General features: G+C 43.1%; 2 protein-coding genes and 1 long non-coding RNA gene across 4 annotated transcripts; all 3 read right to left on the bottom strand.

Moving 5' to 3' along the window:
- Window positions 1-3,555: 3,555 nt before the first annotated feature.
- Window positions 3,556-13,189, bottom strand: LOC133554128 (uncharacterized). The gene is made up of 5 exons (XR_009807063.1): window positions 13,073-13,189; window positions 12,325-12,485; window positions 5,926-6,087; window positions 5,678-5,838; window positions 3,556-5,612 (listed from the first exon to the last, which is right to left on the bottom strand). It is a non-coding gene; the product is annotated as an uncharacterized LOC133554128 (long non-coding RNA).
- A 7,050-nt stretch (window positions 13,190-20,239) lies between these two features.
- On the bottom strand, window positions 20,240-21,792 carry LOC133553873 (alpha-N-acetylgalactosamine-specific lectin-like). Of its 2 annotated transcripts, XM_061902214.1 has the most exons (7): window positions 21,688-21,775; window positions 21,539-21,601; window positions 21,416-21,434; window positions 21,247-21,332; window positions 20,976-21,104; window positions 20,599-20,704; window positions 20,240-20,523 (listed from the first exon to the last, which is right to left on the bottom strand). In XM_061902214.1, the coding sequence occupies exons 2-7, from the start codon at window positions 21,599-21,601 to the stop codon at window positions 20,444-20,446; spliced, it is 483 nt and encodes a 160-aa protein (XP_061758198.1). In that variant the 5' UTR covers window positions 21,688-21,775; the 3' UTR covers window positions 20,240-20,443. The 2 variants fall into 2 exon arrangements, with proteins under 2 accessions (XP_061758198.1, XP_061758197.1); XM_061902213.1 differs by having other exon boundaries at window positions 21,416-21,601; window positions 21,688-21,792.
- Window positions 21,793-24,168: 2,376 nt separating this feature from the next.
- Window positions 24,169-25,684, bottom strand: LOC133554126 (lithostathine-1-alpha-like). The gene is made up of 7 exons (XM_061902537.1): window positions 25,618-25,684; window positions 25,469-25,531; window positions 25,346-25,364; window positions 25,177-25,262; window positions 24,906-25,034; window positions 24,529-24,634; window positions 24,169-24,453 (listed from the first exon to the last, which is right to left on the bottom strand). Exons 2-7 carry the CDS (start codon window positions 25,529-25,531, stop codon window positions 24,374-24,376), a joined length of 483 nt encoding a protein of 160 aa, XP_061758521.1. The 5' UTR covers window positions 25,618-25,684; the 3' UTR covers window positions 24,169-24,373.
- Between the last annotated feature and the right edge of the window lie 1,055 nt (window positions 25,685-26,739).

Below are 26,739 nucleotides of genomic sequence, written 5' to 3'. Positions count from 1 at the left end.
TTCCTGAAGTCACTACAGCTACGGACATCACACACCTTGCTACTAGAGCGCCATCACATGGCAAATGTGTGCATGGTGCATGTCAACAGGAAGCATATTGGTTGTGGTCAATGCATACTTGCCAAGGGGGGCGTGGTTGGGGGTGGGGGCGGGGGCAAGGGCGTGGTTGGGGGTGGGGGCAGGGGCAAGGGCGTGGTTGGGGGTGGGGGCGGGGGCAAGGACGTGGTTGGGGGTGGGATGGGGGCAAGGGCGTGGTTAAGAGGGACGTATATTTACATCTACAATTCACCAACTCGAGTATTTCATATACATATATATATATATATACATATATATATATATATATATATGTATGAAATATTTGACTTTCAGTGATTTCTAGCTATATGTATTTATTTTACATATTTATTTTTATATATCCATCCATTTCCTACCGCTTATTCCCTTTTGGGGTCGCGGGGGGCGCCGGCGCCTATCTCAGCTACAATCGGGCGGGAGGCGGGGTACACCCTGGACAAGTCGCCACCTCATCGCGGGGCCAACACAAATAGACAGCTCACATTCACACACCAGTGAAGTGAAGTCAATTATATTTATATAGCGCTTTTCTCAAGTGACTCGAAGCGCTTTACATGGTGAAACCCAATATCTAAGTTACATTTAAACCAGTGTGGGTGGCACTGGGAGCAGGTGGGTAAAGTGTCTTGCCCAAGGACACAACGGCAGTGACTGGGATGGTGGAAGCGGGAATCGAACCTGCAACCCTCAAGTTGCTGGGACAGACGCTCTACCAACCGAGCTATACCACCCCTAGGGCCCATTTAGTGTTGCCAATCAACCTATCCCCAGGTGCATGTCTTTGGAAGTGGGAGGAAGCCGGAGTACCCGGAGGGAACCCACGCATTCACGGGGAGAACATGCAAACTCCACACAGAAAGATCCCGAGCCTGGATTTGAACCCAGGACCGCAGGACCTTCGTATTGTGAGGCAGACGCACTAACCCCTCTGCCACCGTGAAGCCCGGCACCTATCCAATACACAGTAAAAAAAAACACAGTTGTTTTACTAACTGTACTGTGCTTGCTGGTTACTAAAAAAAAAACAACAACAACACTTACCTTTCACTATTTGAGTAACCTTTGTTCTGCCATTTGCGTACTGGCGAGAGTCACTTGCCGACAGGTGCGCAACACCACGTAAATCGTTGGCCAATCATAAAAGCAACCCCATAACGCTATAGCCAACATTCACCAGGAGATGGCACCAGACAACATAGATCACTCTATGGCTGTAACTTCCTCGTTCTTCTGCTTCGTCTCCTCGTGTGTGCAGTTTTTTATTCAAATCCGTAGATGTTGTAACGTGATTGGACAGGAAAGCGGACGTGAAAAAAGGCTGCCCCCCACTCAGGTCCGCATGGAGCTGGAGGGGGCGTGGCCTCCAGCTCCGGCTGAATTTCGGGAGAACATTTCTTCCGGGAGGTTTTCGGGAGAGGCGCTGAATTTCTGGAGTCTCCCGGAAAATCCGGGAGGGTTGGCAAGTATGGCAATAGCATTTATTTATTATTGGGGCGGTTTAGCTCGGTTGGTAGAGTGGCCGTGCCAGCAACTTGAGGGTTGCAGGTTCAATTCCCGCTTCTGCCATCCTAGTCACTGCCGTTGTGTCCTTGGGCAAGACACTTTACCCACCTGCTCCCAGTGCCACCCACACTGGTTTAAATGGAACTTAGATATTGGGTTTCACCATGTAAAGCGCTTTGAGTCACTTGAGAAAAGCGCTATATAAATATAATTGACTTCACTTATTTGTGTCTTTGTAGATCCGTGATGTCAAAGTCAAAGAATGAATGATCTAGGGCGGTGGTTCTCAAATGGGGGTACTTGAAGGTATGCCAAGGGGTACGTGAGGATTTTTTTTTTTAAATATTCTAAAAATAGCAACAATTTATAAATATGTTTATTGAATAATACTTCATTTCTACAAAGTGCTGCCACGCTAATCCTGAAAGAACATTTTGAGACTACATTTTCAGCAACCAGGTGCATTTCTACACAATATCTTGTTGACACGTACATGTGATGAGCCACAGGTTTTTTTAGGAGATGCTTTACTAAGACTGCGATGAGGTGGCGACTTGTCCAGGGTGTACCCCGCTTTACGCCCGAATGCAGCTGGCTCCGGCACCCCACGCCACCCCAAAAGGGACAAGCGGTAGAAAATGGATGGGTTTACTCACATGCAATGTTATGATCCGTGGGGCGGATCATGTTTTGTTATTTTCTGTAAGTTTTGGAATCCCTCGGTTCCTTGAGTTGGTTTTTAGTTACCGTGGTTGCTCATTATCTCCACCTGTCTCTGATTGGTGTTCGGGACGCTCACCTGTTTCCCGAGCACTAATCAGAGGCATTATTTAAGCCTGTCTTTGGCGGTCAGTCGGCCATCCATCCATCCATCTTCTTCCGCTTATCTGAAGTCAGGTCGCGGGGGCAGCAGCCTAAGCAGGGAAGCCCAGACTTCCCTCTCCCCAGCCACTTTGTCTAGCTCTTCCCGGGGGATCCCAAGGTGTTCCCAGGCCCAACGTGTCCTGGGTCTTCCCCGTGGCCTCCTACCGGTTGGACGTGCCCTAAACACCTCCCTAGGGAGGCGTTCGGGTGGCATCCTGACCAGATGCCCGAACCACCTCATCTGTCTCCTCTCGATGTGGAGGAGCAGCGGCTTTACGTTGAGCTCCTCCCGGATGGCAGAGCTTCTCACCCTATCTCTAAGGGAGAGCCCCAAACTCATTTGGGCCGCTTGTACCCGTGATCTTATCCTTTCGGTCATGACCCAAAGCTCATGACCATAGGTGAGGATGGGAACGTAGATCGACCGGTAAATTGAGAGCTTTGCCTTCCGGCTCAGCTCCTTCTTCACCACAACGGATCGGTACATCGTCCGCATTACTGAAGACGCCGCACCGATCCGCCTGTCCATCTCACGATCCACTCTTCCCCGACTCGTGAACAAGACTCCGAGGTACTTGAACTCCTCCACTTGGGGCAGGGTTTCCTCCCCAACCCGGAGATGGAACAGCCGGCTTGGCTTCATTATTTTCTTGTCTCTCGTCTATGCTAAGTGGTAGCCTTAGCTTCCAGTGCGATCGCCACGTTGTTCCTTCGACTTGTTTTCTGTTTTTGGTACTTCTTTGATTTTCAAAGAATAAATCATGTTCCTACCTACACGTCCTGTCCGGAGTGGTCCGTCTGCATCCCGGGGGAACAAACCCTGCATTGATGACGTTTAATCAACGTGAAGCATTGCATGAACTATTCCTAAGTGATTCTCCATTGGTGATAGTGAATGTGATTCTTCTCACCGACTTGGTGACTCACCAAAGTGAAAGGACTCACTCACCACAGGTCGCACGAGATCGGCGACTGCTCAAGTCTCGCCGTCAAGCCTCACAAGGCACGTGCGTAGAGACTCGCACATACGTGACAAGCAGGGCCGTAACTAAACACCGAGGTCAAAGACCCAAATCATGGGTGGTCAGTGTAACTGGTCTGAACTTCTGATGAGTTCGCAGGCAGCGATCAGGAGCTTTTATTGTGAAAAGGAAGTAAAACTCACATCAACTCCTGCTCTGCTTCCTCAGCAGCCGAGTCAAAGTTGAACATTTTGCAGAAATACACACTAAAACCATACAGTATTGACTCAGTAGAAGATGCAAAAAGTCAACACTGCCGACTAGCGGCCAAAATGAAGAACTGCAAGTTCAATAAAAGCACATTTACAGTGTTACATATATTTGAAAATGAAGTAAAAATCATATCAACTCTTCCTCTGTGACTCCTTGTAGCACAATGCTTCCTACACATGGAAAACATGCTTTTTACCAACAGGAAGTAGTGGTCACGTGACATGAAAGATAGAAAACATGCTTTTTACCAACAGGATGGAGTGGTCTTGGACATTAAAAATTTAAAACACACTTTTTACCAACAGTGAGAGTCCAGTCCATAGTGGATCTAACATATTGGTGAGAGTCCAGTCCATAGTGGATCTAACATAATAGTGTGAGAGTCCAGTCCATAGTGGATCTAACATAATAGTGAGAGAGTCCAGTCCATAGTGGATCCAACATAATAGTGAGAGTCCAGTCCATAGTGGATCTAACATAATAGTGTGAGAGTCCAGTCCATAGTGGATCCAACATAATAGTGAGAGTCCAGTCCATAGTGGATCTAACATAATAGTGTGAGAGTGCAGTCCATAGTGGATCTAACATAATAGTGTGAGAGTCCAGTCCATAGTGGATCTAACATAATAGTGAGAGTCCAGTCCATAGTGGATCTAACATAATAGTGAGAGTCCAGTCCAGAGTGGATCCAACATAATAGTGAGAGTCCAGTCCATAGTGGATCTAACATAATAGTGTGAGAGTCCAGTCCATAGTGGATCTAACATAATAGTGAGAGAGTCCAGTCCATAGTGGATCTAACATAATAGTGTGAGAGTCCAGTCCATAGTGGATCTAACATAATAGTGTGAGAGTCCAGTCCATAGTGGATCTAACATAATAGTGTGAGAGTCCAGTCCATAGTGGATCTAACATAATAGTGACAGTCCAGTCCATAGTGGATCTAACATAATAGTGTGAGAGTCCAGTCCATAGTGGATCTAACATAATAGTGTGAGAGTCCAGTCCATAGTGGATCTAACATAATAGTGTGAGAGTCCAGTCCATAGTGGATCTAACATAATAGTGAGAGTCCAGTCCATAGTGGATCTAACATATTGGTGAGAGTCCAGTCCATAGTGGATCTAACATAATAGTGAGAGTCAAGTCCATAGTGGATCTAACATAATAGTGAGAGTCCAGTCCATAGTGGATCTAACATAATAGTAAGAGTCCAGTCCATCGTGGATCTAACATAATAGTGTGAGAGTCCAGTCCATAGTGGATCCAACACAATAGTGAGAGTCCAGTCCATAGTGGATCTAACATAATAGTGTGAGAGTCCAGTCCATAGTGGATCCAACACAATAGTGAGAGTCCAGTCCATAGTGGATCTAACATAATAGTGTGAGTCCAGTCCATTGTGGATCTAACATAAGAGTGAGAGTCCAGTCCATAGTGGATCTAACATAATAGTGAGAGTCCAGTCCATAGTGGATCTAACATAATAGTGTGAGAGTCCAGTCCATAGTGGATCTAACATAATAGTGAGAGTCCAGTCCATAGTGGATCTAACATAATAGTGTGAGAGTCCAGTCCATAGTGGATCTAACATAATAGTGAGAGTCCAGTCCATAGTGGATCTAACATAATAGTGAGAGTCCAGTCCATAGTGGATCTAACATAATAGTGAGAGTCCAGTCCATAGTGGATCCAACATAATAGTGAGAGTCCAGTCCATAGTGGATCTAACATAATAGTGAGAGTCCAGTCCATAGTGGATCTAACATAATAGTGAGAGTCCAGTCCATAGTGGAGCCAGCAGGAGACCATCCTGAGCGGAGGCTGGTCAGCAGCACAGAGATGTCCCAACCCGATGCACAGGCGAGTGGTCCACCCTGGGTCCTGACTCTGGACAGCCAGTGGTTCCTCCGTGGCCACCGTGTTCAATATCTGGTGAGTTAGTTGAAGCGTTACTTGAAGTCTAAATGTCAAAATGTCACATTTCTGTAGCAGACCATTCAACTGGCGGGCCGCCCATCAACGTTCCAACTTGAAGACAGCACTCAAAGCAGGGTTGCTCATGCCTGCAGTCCCCCCACCACCCCGCAGAGGGCAGCAGCAAAAGGTGGCACACTAAGGCGGCAGTGGGTGAGTAGAAGAAGAAGGAAGTATCGACCTTGAAAAAGAATCCAAATAAATAGCCAAAATCAGCCTTTTAACGGCGACTGGACAAGAAAGTATGAGTTGAATTGAAATGACTGACTTTTTGATGACTTGTGTTGTTTTTGGGCTATTTGGTCCTCCGGTCCGATCCGGTGGCCATGTACTGCTTGCCTGTGTATCGGCTGGGGACATCTCTGCGCTGCTGATCCGCCTCCGCTTGGGATGGTTTCCTGCTGTCTCCGCTGTGAACGGGACTCAATTCCTAGATATGGTCGTAATTATACTAAATGCACTTGGTATAATAAACACAACATTATTAATATTGCTACTACGGATAATTTGATCAAAAATTCCCTAAAACAGCCCACTACCTATAATATAGGTTTTTTAAACATAAGATCATTGTCTCCCAAAACATTGTTAGTTAATGATATCATCAGAGACAACAATCTTAACGTCATCGGTCTCAGCGAAACCTGGCTTAAACCAAACGACTTTTTTGCGCTGAACGAGGCTTGTCCTCCTAACTTTACACATGCGCATATTGCCCGTCCTCTTAAAAGGGGACTCTCGCTGCTGTGTTGGATCAGCTTTGGACTGGACTCTCGCAACTGTGTTGGATCCATTATGGATTGAACTTTCACAGTATCATGTTGGACCCGCTCGACATTCATTGCTTTCCTCCTCTCCAAGGTTCTCATAGTCATCATTGTCACCGACGTCCCACTGGGTGTGAGTTTTTCCTTGCCCTTATGTGGGCCTACCGAGGATGTCGTAGTGGTTTGTGCAGCCCTTTGAGACACTAGTGATTTAGGGCTATATAAGTAAACATTGATTGATTGATTTAACTGGATCAAAAGTGGTTAAATATCTGAATTGGACCAGCATTGATCGATTGATTGAAACTTGTATTAGTAGATAGTACAGTACAGTACAGTACATATTCCCTACAATTGACCACTAAATGCTAACACCCCAATAAGTCTTTCAATTTATTTAAGTCGGGGTCCACCTTCATTAATTCTATCCCAGCAGAGCGGGATAAAGCTACAGCTTAGGTGTAATTGCATTAAACCGCATGTGCGCAATGTTTGCTGTGTGTATTAAATTCTATTTTTTTGATGTAACATAAACAATTGACATGACTTACACAATGGTTAATATTTTGTAATAATTAAAAGGGGGACGGTGTGACGCGGTTGGGAGAGCGGCCGGGCCAGCAACCTGAGGATTCCTGGTTCGATCACCACCTTCTACCAACCTAGTCACGGCCGTTGTGTCCTTGAGCACGACACTTCACCCTTGCTCCTGATGGATCGGGGTTATGGCCTAGCATGGCCATCAGTGTGTGAATGTGTGTGTGAACGGGTGAATGTGGAAGTAGTGTCAAAGCACTTTGAGTACCTTGAAGGTAGAAAAGTGCCATACAAGTATAACAACAAGTATCAACAAAACTGTCTTTATGCCGTTAACTATCTGTATAGCCGCACACGCTGCAAACAAGCAGCGAGGGAAGGAAAAGGAATTCATCGACAGTGTTGAAAGCTGAAAGCTTTGTAAAAAGGTAAACGCAGACTCTAAGGAACATAACTTTCTGAAGAAACATTCACATTTTCAGCACTTGGGCAGTTGAACCTGTAGCCCTCGGTTGGTAGAGTGGCCGTGCCAGCAACTTGAGGGTTGCAGGTTCAATTCCAGCTTCTGCCAACCTAGTCACTGCCGTTGTGTCCTTGGGCAAGACACCTGCTCCCAGTGCCACCCACACTGGTTTGAATGTAACTTTCATATTGGGTTTCACTATGTAAAGCGCTTTTGAGTCACTAGAGAAAAAGCGCTGTATAAATATAATTCACTTCACTTCATTATGCAGTGGAATAGCCCTGTTCTATACCAATAATGACTAAGCTAGGAAAGCACTGGAAAAGCGCAAACCCGCGCCCAGGCACTCCCTGATGTGCAGTACATGCAATTGGCCAGCAGAGGGCAGCAAAAGGCCATAGATCAGGAATTGCCCCATCGAGTTAAAGATGCTTTTTTTGATGCCTTTTAGTCAGATTCTTTATTGTTGGATTTGATGTGCTGGGAAAAGACAGCTGAATGACAATTATTCACACTTTATGTGAGTGATTACTCAGCAGTTATGCTAATTAGGGTCCTCGACCTGGCAAGGCATTTGATTAAAAGCTCGACTATAAGCTGAATGCAGAGTCAGTGGTTTCAGGTCAGTCCAACATTGCAGAGCTAGAACAGACACCAAGCAAGACTTCATCACTAATGTCTGCATTTGGAAGTTTTGCTTCTATGCTGCTATGGTCACAGAATTGACAACTTATTCAACCAAAACGCTGGTTGATGTTATTTTTGTCATTTAAGACCCAACCATTTGATCTCTGCAGCCTACAATTTATTGTCCTTAAGCGGGTTTTTCTAAGCTCATCTTCGAATGACTTTGAGAAGGCTCTTGATAGCACACACCGAGACGGGCTTTGGAAAACTCTAGGAGTGTACTGGACACCACAACATATCAGGGACGGCAGAGAGGAGGAGTTTCGGAATCTGGTGAGGGACTTTGTTGTCTGGTGCCACACGAACCTCTTGCAGCTCAATCCATCAAAGACCAAGGAGCTGGTCATTGAGTCCACGGTCAATGATCACAACCTATTGTGATTGAGGGAGTTGAGGTACAGACCGTGGACTCATTCAAGTACCTCGGGGTTTGGGGTGACAATAAGCTGGACCGGACTGTTAACACGGACCACCAGTACAAGAAAGGACAGAGCAGGCTGTACTTCCTTAGGAGACTGCACTCCTTCAACATCTGCAAAAAACTCCTGTGGATGTACTACCAGTCTGTGGTTGCCAGTGTTCTGTTCTACATGGTAGTGTACATCTAAGAAGGACAGCTCCAGACTTGAGAAACTGATCAGTTTCTCAAGTCTGGAGCTGACTTTGAGAAGGCTCTTGATAGCACACACTGAGACGGGCTTTGGAAAACTCTAGGAGTGTACTGGACACCACAACATATCAGGGATTGGCAGAGAGGAGGAGTTTCGGAATCTGGTGAGGGACTTTGTTGTCTGGTGCCACACGAACCTCTTGCAGCTCAATCCATCAAAGACCAAGAAGCTGGTCATTGAGTTTGGAAAGTCGAGTCCACGGTCACAACCTATTGTGATCGAGGGAGTTGAGGTACAGACCGTGGACTCATTCAAGTACCTTGGGGTTTGGGGTGACAATAAACTGGACTGGACTGTTAACACGGACCACCAGTACAAGAAAGGACAGAGCAGGCTGTACTTCCTCAGGAGACTGCACTCCTTCAACATCTGCAAAAAACTCCTGTGGATGTACTACCAGTCCGTGGTTGCCAGTGTTCTGTTCTACATGGTAGTGTACATCTAAGAAGGACAGCTCCAGACTTGAGAAACTGATCAGTTTCTCAAGTCTGGAGCTGACTTCGAGAAGGCTCTTGATAGCACAAACCGAGACGGGCTTTGGAAAACTCTAGGAGCGTACTGGACACCACAACATATCAGGGACGGCAGAGAGGAGGAGTTTCGGAATCTGGTGAGGGACTTTGTTGTCTGGTGCCACACGAACCTCTTGCAGCACAATCCATCAAAGACCAAGGAGCTGGTCATTGACTTTGGAAAGTCGAGTCCACGGTCACAACCTATTGTGATCGAGGGAGTTGAGGTACAGACCGTGGACTCATTCAAGTACCTCGGGGTTTGGGGGTGACAATAAACTGGACCGGACTGTTAACACGGACCACCAGTACAAGAAAGGACAGAGCAGGCTGTACTTCCTTAGGAGACTGCACTCCTTCAACATCTGCAAAAAACTCCTGTGGATGTACTACCAGTCTGTGGTTGCCAGTGTTCTGTTCTACATGGTAGTGTACATCTAAGAAGGACAGCTCCAGACTTGAGAAACTGATCAGGCGGGCCGGTTCTACAATGGGAATGAAACTGGACTCACTGGTGACGGTGGCAGAGAAGAGGACTGTTGACAAACTAGTGAGCATCCTGGATGATGCCAGTCACCCTCTGCATAGCCTTATCAGTAGCCAGAGGAGCCTATTCAGTTCTAGACTGCTTCATCCCAAGTGCAGGACTCAAAAACTCCTTTGTCCCACACGCCATTAGACTGTATAACTCCTCTCTGGGGCGGGGGGCGGGGGGTACTAGGATGACAGGGGATGCAAAACAATAACAGTGCAATACGTTTTCATAACATGGTCATTACTGCCTAGTTTGTCTTGTTATATTCTTATTTTACTGTTATATTTGTATTCCCATTGTTGCTTTTTAGTTTTTATTCTTATTGTAATATTTCTCTATTTTGTTTCCATTTGAACCCCCATTATTTACTTTTATTTAAATTGATCTCAACTCTGTACACTGTTGCTGGAATTGTAATTTTCCTGAAGGAATCAAAGTACTATCTATCTATCTATTTATATAGTAGAACTCACAAAGACTTTCCACACTATTTTCACTTGTCGTGTGGGAAACAGCAACCTTGCCTTTCCGGGTTAGGCAAGGGCGTGTAATGTCTAGGCAGCTCTTCAACATCGTCTTTGTGTGAAACGCATTTCTCTCCTTTGAGCAAAATACAGGGTTGCCTTCGGATAATCCGCCTTCCTCCCACCTCCAAAGACATGGGATAGGTTGATTGGCAACACTAAAAAAATGGGCCGTAGTGTTTGATTTGTTCACCTGTCTTTGTTTGCACACCTGGTTTTGATTAGAGACTCTATATCAACCGCTCTGTTTCTTTTACCCGGCCCGGTCTCGTCAAGTAAAACGGCCATCTTTCATCCCCGTAATATCGCTAAAATTGGCTCCATTTTGTCCACTAAAGACGCCGAGATCATTATCCATGCGTTTGTTACGCCTCGTCTCGATTACTGTAACGTATTTTTTTGGGTCTCCCCATGTCTAGCATTAAAAGATTACAGTTGGTACAAAATGCGGCTGCAAGACTTTTGACAAGAACAAGAAAGTTTGATCACATTACGCCTGTACTGTATATACCTTTATATACATATATACATACATATATACCTATACTGTATATACCTTTATATACATTTATACATACATATATACCTATACTGTATATACCTTTATATACATATATACATACATATATACCTATACTGTATATACCTTTATATACATATATACATACATATATACCTATACTGTATATACCTTTATATACATATATACCTATACTGTATATACCTTTATATACATATATACATACATATATACCTATACTGTATATACCTTTATATACATACATATATACCTATACTGTATACACCTTTATATACATACATATATACCTATACTGTATATACCTTTATATACATATATACATACATATATTCCTATACTGGCTCACCTGCACTGGCTTCCTGTGCACTTAAGATATGACTTTAAGGTTTTACTACTTACGTATAAAATACTACACGGTCTAGCTCCATCCTATCTTGCCGATTGTATTGTACCATATGTCCCGGCAAGAAATCTGCCTTCAAAAGACTCCGGCTTATTAGTGATTCCTAGAGCCCAAAAAAAGTCTGCGGGCTATAGAGCGTTTTCCGTTCGGGCTCCAGTACTCTGGAATGCCCTCCCGGTCACAGTTCGAGATGCTACCTCAGTAGAAGCATTTAAGTCTCACCTTAAAACTTATCTGTATACTCTAGCCTTTAAATAGACCTCCTTTTTAGACCAGTTGATCTGCCGCTTCTTTTCTTTTTTCTCCTATGTCCCTCCCTCCCTTGTGGAGGGGGTCCGGTCCGATGACCATGGATGAAGTACTGGCTGTCCAGAGTCGAGACCCAGGATGGACCGCTCGTCCGTGTATCGGTTGGGGACATCTCTACGCTACTGATCCGCCTCCGCTCGGGATGGTTTCCTGTGGACGGGCCTCTCGCTGCTGTCTTGGATCCGCTTTGAACTGAACTCTCGCGGCTGTGTTGGAGCCACTATGGATTGAACTTTCACAGTATCATGTTAGACCCGCTCGACATCCATTGCTTTCGGTCCCCTAGAGGGGGATGGGGGGGTTGCCCACATCTGAGGTCCTCTCCAAGGTTTCTCATAGTCAGCATTGTCACTGGGTGTGAGTTTTCCTTGCCCTTTTGTGGGTTCTTCCGAGGATGTCGTAGTCGTAATGATTTTTGCAGTCCTTTGAGACATTTGTGATTTGGGGCTATATAAACAAACATTGATTGATTGAAGTTTGCTACACGCTTTCGATGTCTACTTTGACTCCTGACTTTGGTAATACTCTGTTTTGGCACTCGCTAGCTTCCATGCCTAGCCTCTTTGTTTTCTACGTGTGTACTCGCTAATTCTTCCGCGCTTCGCCGCCTTTTGTTTCCCTAGCTCAAACGCTAGTAGTTCTTTGTTTGCCTTTTCCCTTAGCACCAGTCTTTTTGTTAGTAGCCTGTTCTTAGTTTTAATAAATCATTAATTCTTACCTTCGCCGTGTCCGTCGCCCGACTGCATCTTGAAAGAAGCACCCCTTGCGTCACGATGCCATGAAGATGTAACAGAGATAGGCTCCAGCAACCCCCGCGACTCCGAAAGGGACAAGTGGTAGGAAAATGGATGGAACGCCTCAGAAGTTAATCGCGTTGGCCTTGCTCCAAAAAGACAAGAAGTTGTTGAATACACAGAATGCCAGATTTGACAAGGAAGGCACACATTTAAGGGTTTTTCAGGATTTGTACCCAGAACCTTCTCAAGTTCTCACTCTACTATCTGAGCCATGTCGCTCAGACTCGGCTTTTAGCTTGTTTAAGAGATTTAAATGAAATGTTTTAGTGAGCGATTGCGGAGAGTTAACCCGGTATGGTGTGAATAATAATAATAATGATTTTAGTGTTCTCGTGAGACGTGTAAAAAACACCAACTCAACACCAATGAAGAGAACGTCGTTGTAAGCTTGACCATTTACTTTTGACAATTCCTTCATAGACAAGATGGTGAAAAACTGAAAAGAACAAGAGACACAACACACTTATTGCCTCTGTACATATTCTTTCACAATGACATATAAAAATGTAACGGTAATGTCGGAAAATGTCCAGCAGAGGGAGACACCCGTCTGCCTAAATGACTTGAACACATTGTATCTAGTTCGACAATTATATTTAACATATCGGCACCATTACACTTTTTTTTTAACGTGTCTGACATGTTCTTAACTTATTAAAGACGACTTACGGCATTGCTTCTTCGCCGCTTTGTGTAGGATGGCAACAGAAAGTACTACAGAAGACCACAAAATGTATCTCTAGCTATCGAACAAATACCGGAAGTCAACCAACCGGAAGTAATTTAAAGTGACATCATCTAACTGCTGTTTACCGATTATAAAGTACGATAAATATAAACAACTTTAACTCCAAATTAAAGCATTGCAGTTACTAATACACAATATTATCAAGTAATACAAAAATATTATAATGTAATTACGTAAATAATATTAACAGTTGACTTCAGGACAACACAATGTTAATGGATTAGATTTTATATGGTGCTTTTCTATTAGATTAGATTAGATAGTACTTTATTTATTCTGTCAGGAGAGTTCCTTCAGGAAAATTACAATTTTCAGCACAATCCCATTCAAGATCAGACAAACATTAAAGGGAGACAGAACAGGATCGCTGACGGGTCTGCCAACTTCCAGCGCCCCTTACAAAAAAAAGATGAGATACAGGTATACAAGTGGGGGGGAATAGAAGATTAAAATAAAATAAAAAAATCGGTGTTAGCCTGGGCCCTGTAGATGGGGTGCAGACTGAGGGCAAGGGAAAAAAACAACTACTCATAGCCATAGCACACATCCCTCTTACAAAATCGGTCTTAGTCTGCACCCCCTCTCCAGGGCCCAGGCTAAGACCGATTTTTTTATTTTATTTTAATCTTCTATTTCCCCCCCCCCCCCCCCCCCCCCCCCCCTTGTTTACCTGTATCTCATCTTTTTTTGTAAGGGGCGCTGGAAGCCGGCAGACCCGTCAGCGATCCTGTTCTGTCTCCCTTTAATGTTTGTCTGATCTTGAATGGGATTGTGCTGAAAATTGTAATTTTCCTGAAGGAACTCTCCTGACGGAATAAATAAAGTACTATCTATCTAATGTGTGTAAGAGGGAAACATCAAACATCAAAGAACACATAGGACATTATAGACATTAAAGCAGCAGATACAACCAGACACTTCTACATACAGCTATGAATAAAAAGTAAAAGAAACATATCCACTGTGGTGGCCTCTGCGGTGTTCCACGCCATCGTCCGCTGGGGTGGAGGCAGCATGGCCAGAGACAGGAGCAGACCCAACAAAGCAACCAAGACAGCCGACTCCACTGGATTAGATTTTATATGGCGCTTTTCTATTATTAGATACTCGAAGCGCTCACAGAGAGGTGGGAACCCATCATTCATTCACACCTGGTGGTGGTAAGCTACATTTGTAGCTACAGCTGCCCTGGGGTAGACTGACGGAAGCGAGGCTGCCAGTTTGCGCCTACGGCCCCTTCGACCACCACCTGTCATTCATTCATCAGTGTGAGCAGCACCGGGGGCGAAGGGTGCAGTGTCCTGCCCAAGGATACAACGGCAACGATTTGGATCTCAAGAGGTGGGGAGCGAACCTGCAACCCACATGTCGCTGGAACGGCCGCTCTACTATCACGCCGTACTGAACAAGTGTCATTCAGCTGCCTTTTCTCAGCACGTCAAATCCGAGAAGAGACAAAGAGATCTGGTTTGGACAGAAAGTTGGCAATCCCAGCAGCTGAGTCAGCGCTCTCAACAAAGGCTGAGATGCCAAGCAATCAGAAACAAAATGCTGCTAACACAAACACTGGATTTATGAGGTAGTATAATAATAGACGTTGCGTTCGTCTTTTTTTTTAGGACATACCATTCAGTGAAGGAAATGTGTTAACGCTTGAGAACAATTGCGGTCTGATGGTGGTAGGATAGGATAGCACTTCATTTACTTGTATTTATCCATCAGATGGTTCGCTGAAGTTGACAGGGGGCCAGCTGTCATGTTTTGGGAGGGGGGGGGTTTGTCCGAGCCACTGTGTCAAACCTGTTAAAGAACTGGTTTAGCTCATTGGTCCTCTCTTTGTCTCCGTCCAACCCTCAACTTGAGGCCGGTGATGGTCTGCATACCTCTCCAAATCGCCTTCATGTTGTTGTCCTTCAGCTTCCCTTCTGGCTTCCTCCTGTAGTTCTCCATGGCCTCCTTTAGTTTGGTCTTCAGCAGCACCTGGACTCTTTTCACCTCCTCCCTGTTGCCAGCATTGAATGCCCTCTTCTTCTCATTCAGTATGGCTTTGATGTCTTTGATCACCCACGGCTTGTTGACCGTCTTTGATGGGACATTTGAGTCCACACAGACGTTGATATAGTCTGTGATGGACTCTGTGAGCCCGTCAATGTCCTCACCATGAGGCTCCATGAGCACCTACCTGCCAGTCAGTTACCTCAAAACAGCCCTGTAGAGTCTCTTGGACCCCTTCTGGCCACCTTCTCGCAGTTTTTTTGGTCACAGGCAGTCTTAATGAAATTAAACAATGGATGTCCGCTAACTTTTTGCAACTCAACGCCAAAAAAACGGAAATGCTGATTATCGGTCCTGCTAGACACCGACCTCTATTTAATAATACAACTCTAACATTTGACAACCAAACAATTAAACAAGGCGACTCGGTAAAGAATCTGGGTATTATCTTCGACCCAACTCTCTCCTTTGAGGCACACATTAAAAGCGTTACTAAAACGGCCTTCTTTCATCTCCGTAATATCGCTAAAATTCGCTCCATTCTGTTCACTAAAGACGCTGAGATCATTATCCATGCGTTTGTTACGCCTCGTCTCGATTACTGTAACGTATTATTTTCGGGTCTCCCCATGTCTAGCATTAAAAGATTACAGTTGGTACAAAATGCGGCTGCTAGACTTTTGACAAGAACAAGAAAGTTTGATCACATTACGCCTGTACTGTATATACCTTTATATACATATATACATACATATATACCTATACTGTATATACCTTTATATACATATATACATACATATATACCTATACTGTATATACCTTTATATACATATATACCTATACTGTATATACCTTTATATACATATATACATACATATATACCTATACTGTATATACCTTTATATACATATATACATACATATATTCCTATACTGGCTCACCTGCACTGGCTTCCTGTACACTTAAGATGTGACTTTAAGGTTTTACTACTTACGTATAAAATACTACACGGTCTAGCTCCATCCTATCTTGCCGATTGTATTGTACCATATGTCCCGGCAAGAAATATGCGTTCAAAGGACTCCGGCTTATTAGTGATTCCCAAAGCCTAAAAAAAGTCTGCGGGCTATAGAGCTTTTTCATTTCAGGCTCCAGTACTCTGGAATGCCCTCCCGGTAAAAGTTCGAGATGCCACCACAGTAGAAGCATTTAAGTCTCACCTTAAAACTCATTTGTATACTCTAGCCTTTAAATAGACTCCCTTTTTCGACCAGTTGATCTGCCGTTTCTTTTCTTTTTCTCCTATGTCCCCCCCTCCCTTGTGGAGGGGGTCCGGTCCGATCCGGTGGCCATGTACTGCTTGCCTGTGTATCGGCTGGGGACATCTCTGTGCTGCTGATCCGCCTCCGCTTGGGATGGTTTCCTGCTGGCTCCGCTGTGAACGGGACTCTCGCTGCTGTGTTGGATCCGCTTTGGACTGGACTCTCGCGACTGTGTTGGATCCATTATGGATTGAACTTTCACAGTATCATGTTAGACCCGCTCGACATCCATTGCTTTCCTCCTCTCCAAGATTCTCATAGTCATCATTGTCACCGATGTCCCACTGGGTGTGAGTTTTCCTTGCTCTTATGTGGGCCTACCGAGGATGTCGTAGTGGTTTGTGCAGCCCTTTGAGACACTAGTGATTTAGGGCTATATAAGTAAACATATATGCTTTATATCTCCTTCACTCCCTCCTCGCTTCAGCCCTCTTCTGTCCTCGAGCGTCTCCCTTTCCCTCGACAGTCACAAGAACCTCCATAAGTCCTTTTTAGCTCCTCTGGGATCTGGTTAGTTAGCGCCGGGTCCGTTAGCTGAATGCTAATAACTGGTGCTGCTAACAACATTTTTCCTTGGTGTAGATCAGGGGTCGGGAACCTTTTTGTCTGAGAGAGCCAAGAAGCCAAATATTTTAAAATGTATTTCCCTAAGAGCCATATAATATTTTTTTTTAACACTGAACACAACTAAACGCGTGCATTTTTAAGTAAGACCAACATTTCCAGAGTATAATAGGTCTCTTATTCTTTGTATTAACATTGTTATTCTGAAGTTAACTGTGGAGGGGTTGTGGCCTGCGGGCCTGCAGCAAAGCGGGATGTTGCCAGGACCGGCCTCGAAATCAGCGACAGGTTCATAGACGGCCCACCTGGGCCTTTTTATCTAATCACTTGTCGCTCTGTTATAAGCAGCAGCCAGGAGGAGAGACAGGATTGAGGCTGGAGCCAGAGCGCGAGTGAGGACGAAAGAGAAAAAGACAATTGCTGGAAAGCAACTGAGATAAATAAAATAAAAAAATATTGTAACCCTAAAACAGGCTCTTGGTGGTCTGAAGAACCCCCAGGAGGGCGAATCCCACACTAACCAATAATAAATAAATTACTTCTTACCATTAACGCAACTTCTTGAACATAAAAATGCATGAGAATGTTTTATATTTTGAACGTTGTTTTTAACACTGTGATTACAAGTAGAATTATTCATTATTTATCTTGTTAAGCAACGTCAGTTCAGATTTATCCGAGAGCCAGATGCAGTCATCAAAAGAGCCACATCTGGCTCTAGAGCCATAGGTTCCCTACCCCTGGTGTAGATGAAAGAGCTTCTGCACTGTTGTTGCCCGTCGGAGCTCATTAGTAGCGTCCCCACACTTCTAAACTGCATGTTTAGAAGGGCACGACTTGATAAAAAGTAAATGTAGATTAAATAATATAACAATAATAATATAATAATAATAATATAACAAGATGGCGGCGCCCGGAAGGGCTGCGACCTCGAGGAGCTCCTGCTAAATATGGAACATTTGGCAGAAATACCGGACAATTCTACAAACTTTATGGCTGGCTCACATCGTGGTCACTCCGGGATCACGTACGACCGCCAGACACTTCTGGATGTGGACATATCGGGCCGTTTTGGACTGATGGACGCGTGCTTGCTAGACCTGCTAACTAGCACGGGAATACTAGCGGGGGCCGTCTACAGAGCAGACGCCAGCGGTGTAATCGGAAACGCGGATGCCGAGCGGGGCTAAAAACAAAGCAGAAGGCTAATCCCCACAGAGCACCACTTCCCTCCATCCTGAAGCCGGATTTAAATGGAAGATGCGAGACTACTGGTCTGGGTAAGGAGTCAGTTAAATTAGAACAAGTTTTTTCTGCTTTGAGTGTTTCAGTGTTGGACATGTGTTTTACTGAGGTGGCTAACTATGATGCGTGCAGTTTATCAAAGCAACAAACAAACAATCGGAAAATTCCCGTCGTATCAATTCCTAGATATGGTCGTAATTATACTAAATGCACTGGGCATAATAAACACAACATTATTAATATTGCTAATACGGATAATTTGATAAAAAATTCCCCAAAACAGCCCACTACCTATAATATAGTTTTTTTAAACATAAGATCATTGTCTCCCAAAACGTTGTTAGTTAATGATATCATCTGAGACAACAATCTTAACGTCATCGGTCTCAGCGAAACCTGGCTTAAACCGAACGACTTTTTTGCGCTAAACGAGGCATGTCCTCCTAACTTTACACATGCGCATATTGCCCGTCCTCTTAAAAGGGGACTCTCGCTGCTGTGTTGGATCCGCTAACTAGCACGGGAATACTTCGGCGGCTACATTCAGCGGCCTGTGAAGCAGGGGAGTATAGTAGCAGCGGGGGCCGTCTACGGAGCAGACGCCAGCGGTGTAATCGGAAACGCGGATGCCGAGCGGGGCTAAAAACAAAGCAGAAGGCTAATCCCCACAGAGGACCACTTCCCTCCATCCTGAAGCCGGATTTAAATGGAAGATGCGAGACTACTGGTCTGGGTAAGGAGTCAGTTAAATTAGAACAAGTTTTTTCTGCTTTGAGTGTTTCAGAGTTGGACATGTGTTTTACTGAGGTGGCTAACTATGATGCGTGCAGTTTATCAAAGCAACAAACAAACAATCGGAAAATTCCCGTCGTATCAATTCCTAGATATGGTCGTAATTATACTAAATGCACTGGGCATAATAAACACAACATTATTAATATTGTTACTACGGATAATTTGATCAAAAATTCCCTAAAACAGCCCACTACCTATAATATAGGTTTTTTAAACATAAGATCATTGTCTCCCAAAATGTTGTTAGTTAATGATATCATCAGAGACAACAATCTTAACGTCATCGGTCTCAGCGAAACCTGGCTTAAACCAAACGACTTTTTTGCGCAAAACGAGGCATGTCCTCCTAACTTTACACATGCGCATATTGCCCGTCCTCTTAAAAGGGGACTCTCGCTGCTGTGTTGGATCCGATTTGGACTGGACTCTTACGACTGTGTTGGATCCATTATGGATTGAACTTTCACAGTAGACCCGCTCGACATCCATTGCTTTCCTCCTCTCCAAGGTTCTCATAGTCATCATTGTCACCGACGTCCCACTGGGTGTGAGTTTTCCTTGCCCTCAGTGATGTTGAAGAAAAAGGCGACCGTTGTCATGCGTTTTTGAAATTGATGCGCTGCTTATGCTTAAAATGATCAAAGTATGTAAATATCAAATCTCATTATAAATGCTCCTTGCCCACTGGGTGTAAGTTTTCCTTGCCCTTATGCGGGTTCTTCCGAGGATGTCGTAGTCATAGTGGTTTGTACAGTCCTTTGAGACATTAGTTATTTGGGGCTATATAAATAAACATAGATTGATAAACATTGATTGATGTATCATCATGTATAAAAAATCTTATTGGAGGTGTTTGGATGTTTTTAAGGGCTTTACAGGCAAAATAGGGCGGGTTGCCATTTTAAATTAATTGTAATTGTAAAAAATATAGACTATTTAAAAAAAAATTGTTCTGTTCAACCGCTAATGGTAATAAGGTAGCCAGTGGTGTTATTATTGTTTTTGCTTTAAAAACGTGAGTGTGAAGAAGTATTTAAAAAAAACAAAAAAAAACGCTAAATTGCACAAAATTCCAATTGTTCTTCATGGACAAAGTTGTCATTTCATATAATGAAGCAATGCTCAAGTTCAGAATTGGTCGAGTGGAAAATAAGACACAAATACATATTTACATGCAGATAGCTTCCTTTATTTAGTAGAAAGAAGGTGTTTCAGTTTCAAATGTGTTGCACTAACATTCAACAACTGAACAGAGTAGGAGAAAAACATATTTGATAGTCAACCCAGAAACACAAAGTATTATATCTTCTGAGTACACTCGCTGTGATGAGTGAAAGACATTGTTATAGAAGATAAGATGATATGGTTTGATTAGAAAGTGTAGTCACAGCACGCCTCTCTGATGCAAACGTATGGAAATAGGTCGGTACAGGACTCCCCTTCCCATGATTCTAGAAAAAAAAAAGTTTTCAGAGTGACATTACAGTTAATTGCAACTAAATTAGATTCACTGATTATACTTATACCGGTGGTGGCGTCAGAATCAATAACCACACATCCATCCGTAGGAAGGATTGTTGGAAAGTCACTAAATCCGAAGGGTTTGCCATCAGTCCAAAGAAAGGTTCCCGTCTGGAAGTCAAAGTCACATTTGAATGAGTCACTCCTGAAGAGAACAACTGCATGCCATTTTATCTACTGCTCTTTTGTCACAATATTTTACATCTTGATTGTGTTACAAATATGATCAGCATGGTACAGTATCATTATGAAACCCTCAGCTCTACACCTCCTATTGTCACCTTTTTGCCCTGATTTAGTATGGAGGATACATTTATTTGATAGGTGCCAATAAATTATTCCACTGACTAGGAGACAACTTTGACATTGTTAAATGTTTCACCTCGATGGCATCACTGAGTCCAATCCAGGCTTCCTCTACACCCGCCTCATTGACCAGGTCTTGAACGACGGAATTTTTCACCACACTGGTGATTGAGGCCAGATTCCCACCAAGAATGTTGCAGACACTCTAATGGCAGAAACAGAGTGAAAAAGTAGATTAGATTCATTCCATCGTATAGTTGGAATATTTTGATAAATGAACAAACAGGTGGCTCAGCAGCCCCTGGTGTATAAATACTTTACGACTACATTGTGACATTCTTTCATACCTCTGCATCCAAAAAGGACCTTTCGTCATCTCTGACGATGTAACAGTGACCATCCAACTGAGTCCATCCCTCGGGACAGCAAACTTCTGCAACACAATTGTTATTTTCGGAATGAATAACATCAAATAAGTCATTGTTAATTGAAAAAAAAGTGGTCACAGCTACCAACCTCTGCTAGGACGAGACCACTGTGTAGAAGGTAAGAACAGAGCATTTACAAACATGAAGACAGCAGACAATGCAAGAAAATAATACATGTTTATTGAAGTCAGCAGGTGAGATTGTGACTTACAGCTCCGGTCATCAGTCCACTGATCCCACAAAGGAGGAAAAACATGCGAGGAGAAAACGCCATCTGTGCAAGGATAGATAAACACTATTATATTGAACATGCCGTCAAATAGACTTCGAAAAGTCGCTTTTAAAGTTGCAGTGTGTTACCTTTGAAGTTTTCAGGGCTGTTGGATGCTGAACCTGGGACAACTAAGAGCCATCCTTTTATTTGCTAGCTTGACGCAGCCCTGGAATGATCTGTATGTTAATTATGGACAGGGGTCTGCAACAAGGAAATACTGAATAAAAGATAGTCACAAGTTGACGTAAATAATTGGTATAATTAACTTGAGCACAGTTTCACACCCAAACAATGAAACAAAGACACCATTGTTTTACTCGTCAAAGTCTTTTTTTTTTTTTTGTATGTACAGGATGCTTCACCTTACGTGGAACATACAATGTGGGACTATCTTGGTTGGAACTTTGCTTCAACATTGCATGGAAGTCAGTCACAAAAAAATTATTCATTTTTTATCTTGTTAAGCAACGTCAGTTCAGATTCATCCGAGAGCCAGATGCAGTCATCAAAAGAGCCACATCTGGCTCTAGAGCCATAGGTTCCCTACCCCTGGTGTAGATGAAAGAGCTTCTGCACTGTTGTTGCCCGTCTGAGCTCATCAGTAGCGTCCCCACACTTCTAAACTGCATGTTTAGAAGGGCACGACTTGATAAAAAGTAAATGTAGATTAAATAATATAACAATAATAATATAACAATAATAATATAACAAGATGGCGGTGCCCGGAAGGGCTGCGACCTCGAGGAGCTCCTGCTAAATATGGAACATTTGGCAGAAATACCGGACAATTCTACAAACTTTATGGCTGGCTCACATCGTGGTCACTCCGGGATCACGTACGACCGCCAGACACTTCTGGATGTGGACATATCGGTCCGTTTTGGACTGATGGACGCGTGCTTGCTAGACCTGCTAACTAGCACGGGAATACTTCGGCGGCTACATCCGGCGGCCTGTGAAGCAGGGGAGTATAGTAGCAGCGGGGGCCGTCTACGGAGCAGACGCCAGCGGTGTAATCGGAAACGCGGATGCTGAGCGGGGCTAAAAACAAAGCAGAAGGCTAATCCCCACAGAACACCACTTCCCTCCATCCTGAAGCCGGATTTAAATGGAAGATGCGAGACTACTGGTCTGGGTAAGGAGTCAGTTAAATTAGAACAAGTTTTTTCTGCTTTGAGTGTTTCAGTGTTGGACATGTGTTTTACTGAGGTGGCTAACTATGATGCGTGCAGTTTATCAAAGCAACAAACAAACAATCGGAAAATTCCCGTCGTATCAATTCCTAGATATGGCCGTAATTATACTAAATAATCTGGGCATAATAAACACAACAGTATTAATATTGCTACCACGGATAATTTGATCAAAAATTCCCTAAAACAGCCCACTACCTATAATATAGTTTTTTTAAACATAAGATCATTGTCTCCCAATACGGTGTTAGTTAATGATATCATCAGAGACAACAATCTTAACGTCATCGGTCTCAGCGAAACCTGGCTTAAACCAAACGACTTTTTTGCGCAGAACGAGGCATGTCCTCCTAACTTTACACATGCGCATATTGCCCGTCCTCTTAAAAGGGGACTCTCGCTGCTGTGTTGGATCCGCTTTGGACTGGACTCTTACGACTGTGTTGGATCCATTATGGATTGAACTTTCACAGTAGACCCGCTCGACATCCATTGCTTTCCTCCTCTCCAAGGTTCTCATAGTCATCATTGTCACCGACGTCCCACTGGGTGTGAGTTTTCCTTGCCCTTATGTGGGCCTACCGAGGATGTCGTAGTGGTTTGTGCAGCCCTTTGAGACACTAGTGATTTAGGGCTATATAAGTAAACATCGATTGATTGATTGAAATGTAAAAGTATAGAAAAGTACAGAACGAACAAAGAACAAAAACAAAAGACAAAGACGGAGCGAACTGCAGCAGCGGCCGTCTAGATCGACGCATGCGCACAATCAGTGACGTTGAAGAAAAAGGCGACCGTTGTCATGCGTTTTTGAAATTGATGCGCTGCGTATGCTTAAAATGATCAAAGTATGTAAATATCAAATCTCATTATAAATGCTCCTTGCCCACTGGGTGTAAGTTTTCCTTGCCCTTATGCGGGTTCTTCCGAGGATGTCGTAGTCGTAGTGGTTTGTACAGTCCTTTGAGACATTAGTGATTTAGGGCTATATAAATAAACATTGATTGATAAACATTGATTGATGTATCATCATGTATAAAAAATCTTATTGGAGGTGTTTGGGTGTTTTTAAGGGCTTTATAGGCAAAATAGGGCGGGTTGCCATTTTAAATTAATTGTAATTGTGAAAAATATAGACTATTTTCCCTAAAATTTGTTCTGTTCAACCACTAATGGTAATAAGGTAGCCAGCGGTGTTATTATTGTTTTTGCTTTAAAAAACGTGACTGTGAAGAAGTATTTAAAAAAAACAAAAAAAAACGCTAAATTGCACAAAATTCCAATTGTTCTTCATGGAAAAAGTTGTCATTTCATATAATGAAGCAATGCTCAAGTTCAGAATTGTTTGAGTGGAAAATAAGACACAAATACATATTTACATGCAGATAGCTTCCTTTATTTAGTAGAAAGAAGGTGTTTCAGTTTCAAATGTGTTGCACTAACATTCAACAACTGAACAGCGTAGGAGAAAAAACATATTTGATAGTCAACCCAGAAACACAAAGTATTATATCTTCTGAGTACACTCGTTGTGATGAGTGAAAGACATTGTTATAGAAGATAAGATGATATGGTTTGATTAGAAAGTGTAGTCACAGCACGCCTCTCTGATGCAAACGTATGGAAATAGGTCGGTACAGGACTCCCCTTCCCATGATTCTAGAAAAAAAAAAGTTTTCAGAGTACCATTACAGTTAATCTCTAATAAATTAGATTCATTGATTATACTTATACCGGTGGTGGCGTCAGAATCAATAACCACACATCCATCCGTAGGAAGCGTTGTTGGAAAGTCACTAAATCCGAAGGGTTTGCCATCAGTCCAAAGAAAGGTTCCCGTCTGGAAGTCAAAGTCACATTTGAATGAGTCACTCCTGAAGAGAACAACTGCATGCCATTTTATCTACTGCTCTTTTGTCACAATATTTTACATCTTGATTGTGTTACAAATATGATCAGCATGGTACAGTATCATTATGAAACCCTCAGCTCTACACCTCCTATTGTCACCTTTTTGCCCTGATTTAGTATGGAGGATACATTTATTTGATAGGTGCCAATAAATTATTCCACTGACTAGGAGACAACTTTGACATTGTTAAATGTTTCACCTCGATGGCATCACTGAGTCCAATCCAGGCTTCATCTGCACCCGCCTCATTGACCAGGTCTTGAACGACGGAATTTTTCACCACACTGGTGATTGAGGCCAGATTCCCACCAAGAATGTTGCAGACACTCTAATGGCAGAAACAGGGCGAAAAAGTAGATTAGATTCATTCCATCGTATAGTTGGAATATTTTGATAAATGAACAAACAGGTGGCTCAGCAGCCCCTGGTGTATAAATACTTTACGACTACATTGTGACATTCTTTCATACCTCTGCATCCAAAAAGGACCTTTCGTCATCTCTGAAGATGTAACAGTGACCATCCAACTGAGTCCATCCCTCGGGACAGCAAACTTCTGCAACACAATTGTTATTTTCGGAATGAATAACATCTAATAAGTCATTGTTAATTGAAAAAAAAGTGGTCACAGCTACCAACCTCTGCTAGGACGAGACCACTGTGTAGAAGGTAAGAACAGAGCATTTACAAACATGAAGACAGCAGACAATGCAAGAAAATAATACATGTTTATTGAAGTCAGCAGGTGAGATTGTGACTTACAGCTCCGGTCATCAGTCCACTGATCCCACAAAGGAGGAAAAACATGCGAGGAGAAAACGCCATCTGTGCAAGGATAGACAAACACTATTATATTGAACATGCCGTCAAATAGACTTCGAAAAGTCGCTTTTAAAGTTGCAGTGTGTTACCTTTGAAGTTTTCAGGGCTGTTGGATGCTGAACCTGGGACAACTAAGAGCCATCCTTTTATTTGCTAGCTTGACGCAGCCCTGGAATGATCTGTATGTTAATTATGGACAGGAGTCTGCAACAAGGAAATACTGAATAAAAGATAGTCACAAGTTGACGTAAATAATTGGTACAATTAACTTGAGCTCAGTTTCACACCCATACAATGAAACAAAGACACCATTGTTTTCCTCGTCAAAGTCTTTTTTTTTTTGTATGTACAGGATGCTTCACCTTACGTGGAACATACAATGTGGGACTATCTTGGTTGGACATGCCCCTAAAGCTGACCAACACGCCGGACTGTAGTCAGTTGGAAGCGTGTCTTAATGAAATTAAAAAATGGATGTCCGCTAACTTTTTGCAACTTAATGCCAAAAAAACGGAAATGCTGATTATCGGTCCTGCTAGACACCGACCTCTATTTAATAATACAACTTTAACATTTGACAACCAAATAATAAAACAAGGTGACTCTGTAAAAAATCTGGGTATTATCTTCGACCCAACTCTCTCCTTTGAGTCACACATTAAAAGCGTTACTAAAACGGCCTTCTTTCATCTCCGTAATATCGCTAAAATTCGCTCCATTTTGTCCACTAAAGACGCCGAGATCATTATCCATGCGTTTGTTACGTCTCGTCTCGATTACTGTAACGTATTATTTTGGGGTCTCCCCATGTCTAGCATTAAAAGATTACAGTTGGTACAAAATGCGGCTGCTAGACTTTTGACAAGAACAAGAAAGTTTGATCATATTACGCCTGTACTGTATATACCTTTATATACATATATACATACATATATACCTATACTGTATATACCTTTATATACATATATACATACATATATACCTATACTGTATATACCTTTATATACATATATACATACATATATACCTATACTGGCTCACCTGCACTGGCTTCCTGTGCACTTAAGATGTGACTTTAAGGTTTTACTACTTACGTATAAAATACTACACGGTCTAGCTCCATCCTATCTTGCCGATTGTATTGCACCATATGTCCCGGCAAGAAATCTGCGTTCAAAGGACTCCGGCTTATTAGTGATTCCCAAAGCCCA

Source organism: Nerophis ophidion, linkage group LG06, assembly GCF_033978795.1.
Source record: "Nerophis ophidion isolate RoL-2023_Sa linkage group LG06, RoL_Noph_v1.0, whole genome shotgun sequence".
Lineage (NCBI taxonomy): Eukaryota > Metazoa > Chordata > Actinopteri > Syngnathiformes > Syngnathidae > Nerophis > Nerophis ophidion.
The sequence above is the reverse complement of the archived record's forward strand: the minus strand, read 5'-3'. Positions and strand labels throughout refer to the sequence as shown.

Bases quoted from the DNA above. Each gene is read 5' to 3' on its own strand.
- LOC133553873 (XM_061902213.1), bottom strand. From the start codon at position 21,503: ATGTATTATTTTCTTGCATTGTCTGCTGTCTTCATGTTTGTAAATGCT. The intron at 21,333-21,415 runs GTTGGTAGCTGT...ATTGTGTTGCAG, and splicing joins GTGGTCTCGTCCTAGCAGAG to AAGTTTGCTGTCCCGAGGGA. The intron at 20,524-20,598 runs GTATAAGTATAA...TTTTTTTTCTAG, and splicing joins TGATTCTGACGCCACCACCG to AATCATGGGAAGGGGAGTCC.
- LOC133554126 (XM_061902537.1), bottom strand. From the start codon at position 25,531: ATGGCGTTTTCTCCTCGCATGTTTTTCCTCCTTTGTGGGATCAGTGGA. The intron at 25,035-25,176 runs GTATGAAAGAAT...TTCTGCCATTAG, and splicing joins GGTCCTTTTTGGATGCAGAG to AGTGTCTGCAACATTCTTGG. The intron at 24,635-24,905 runs GTGAAACATTTA...TTTGACTTCCAG, and splicing joins GACTCAGTGATGCCATCGAG to ACGGGAACCTTTCTTTGGAC.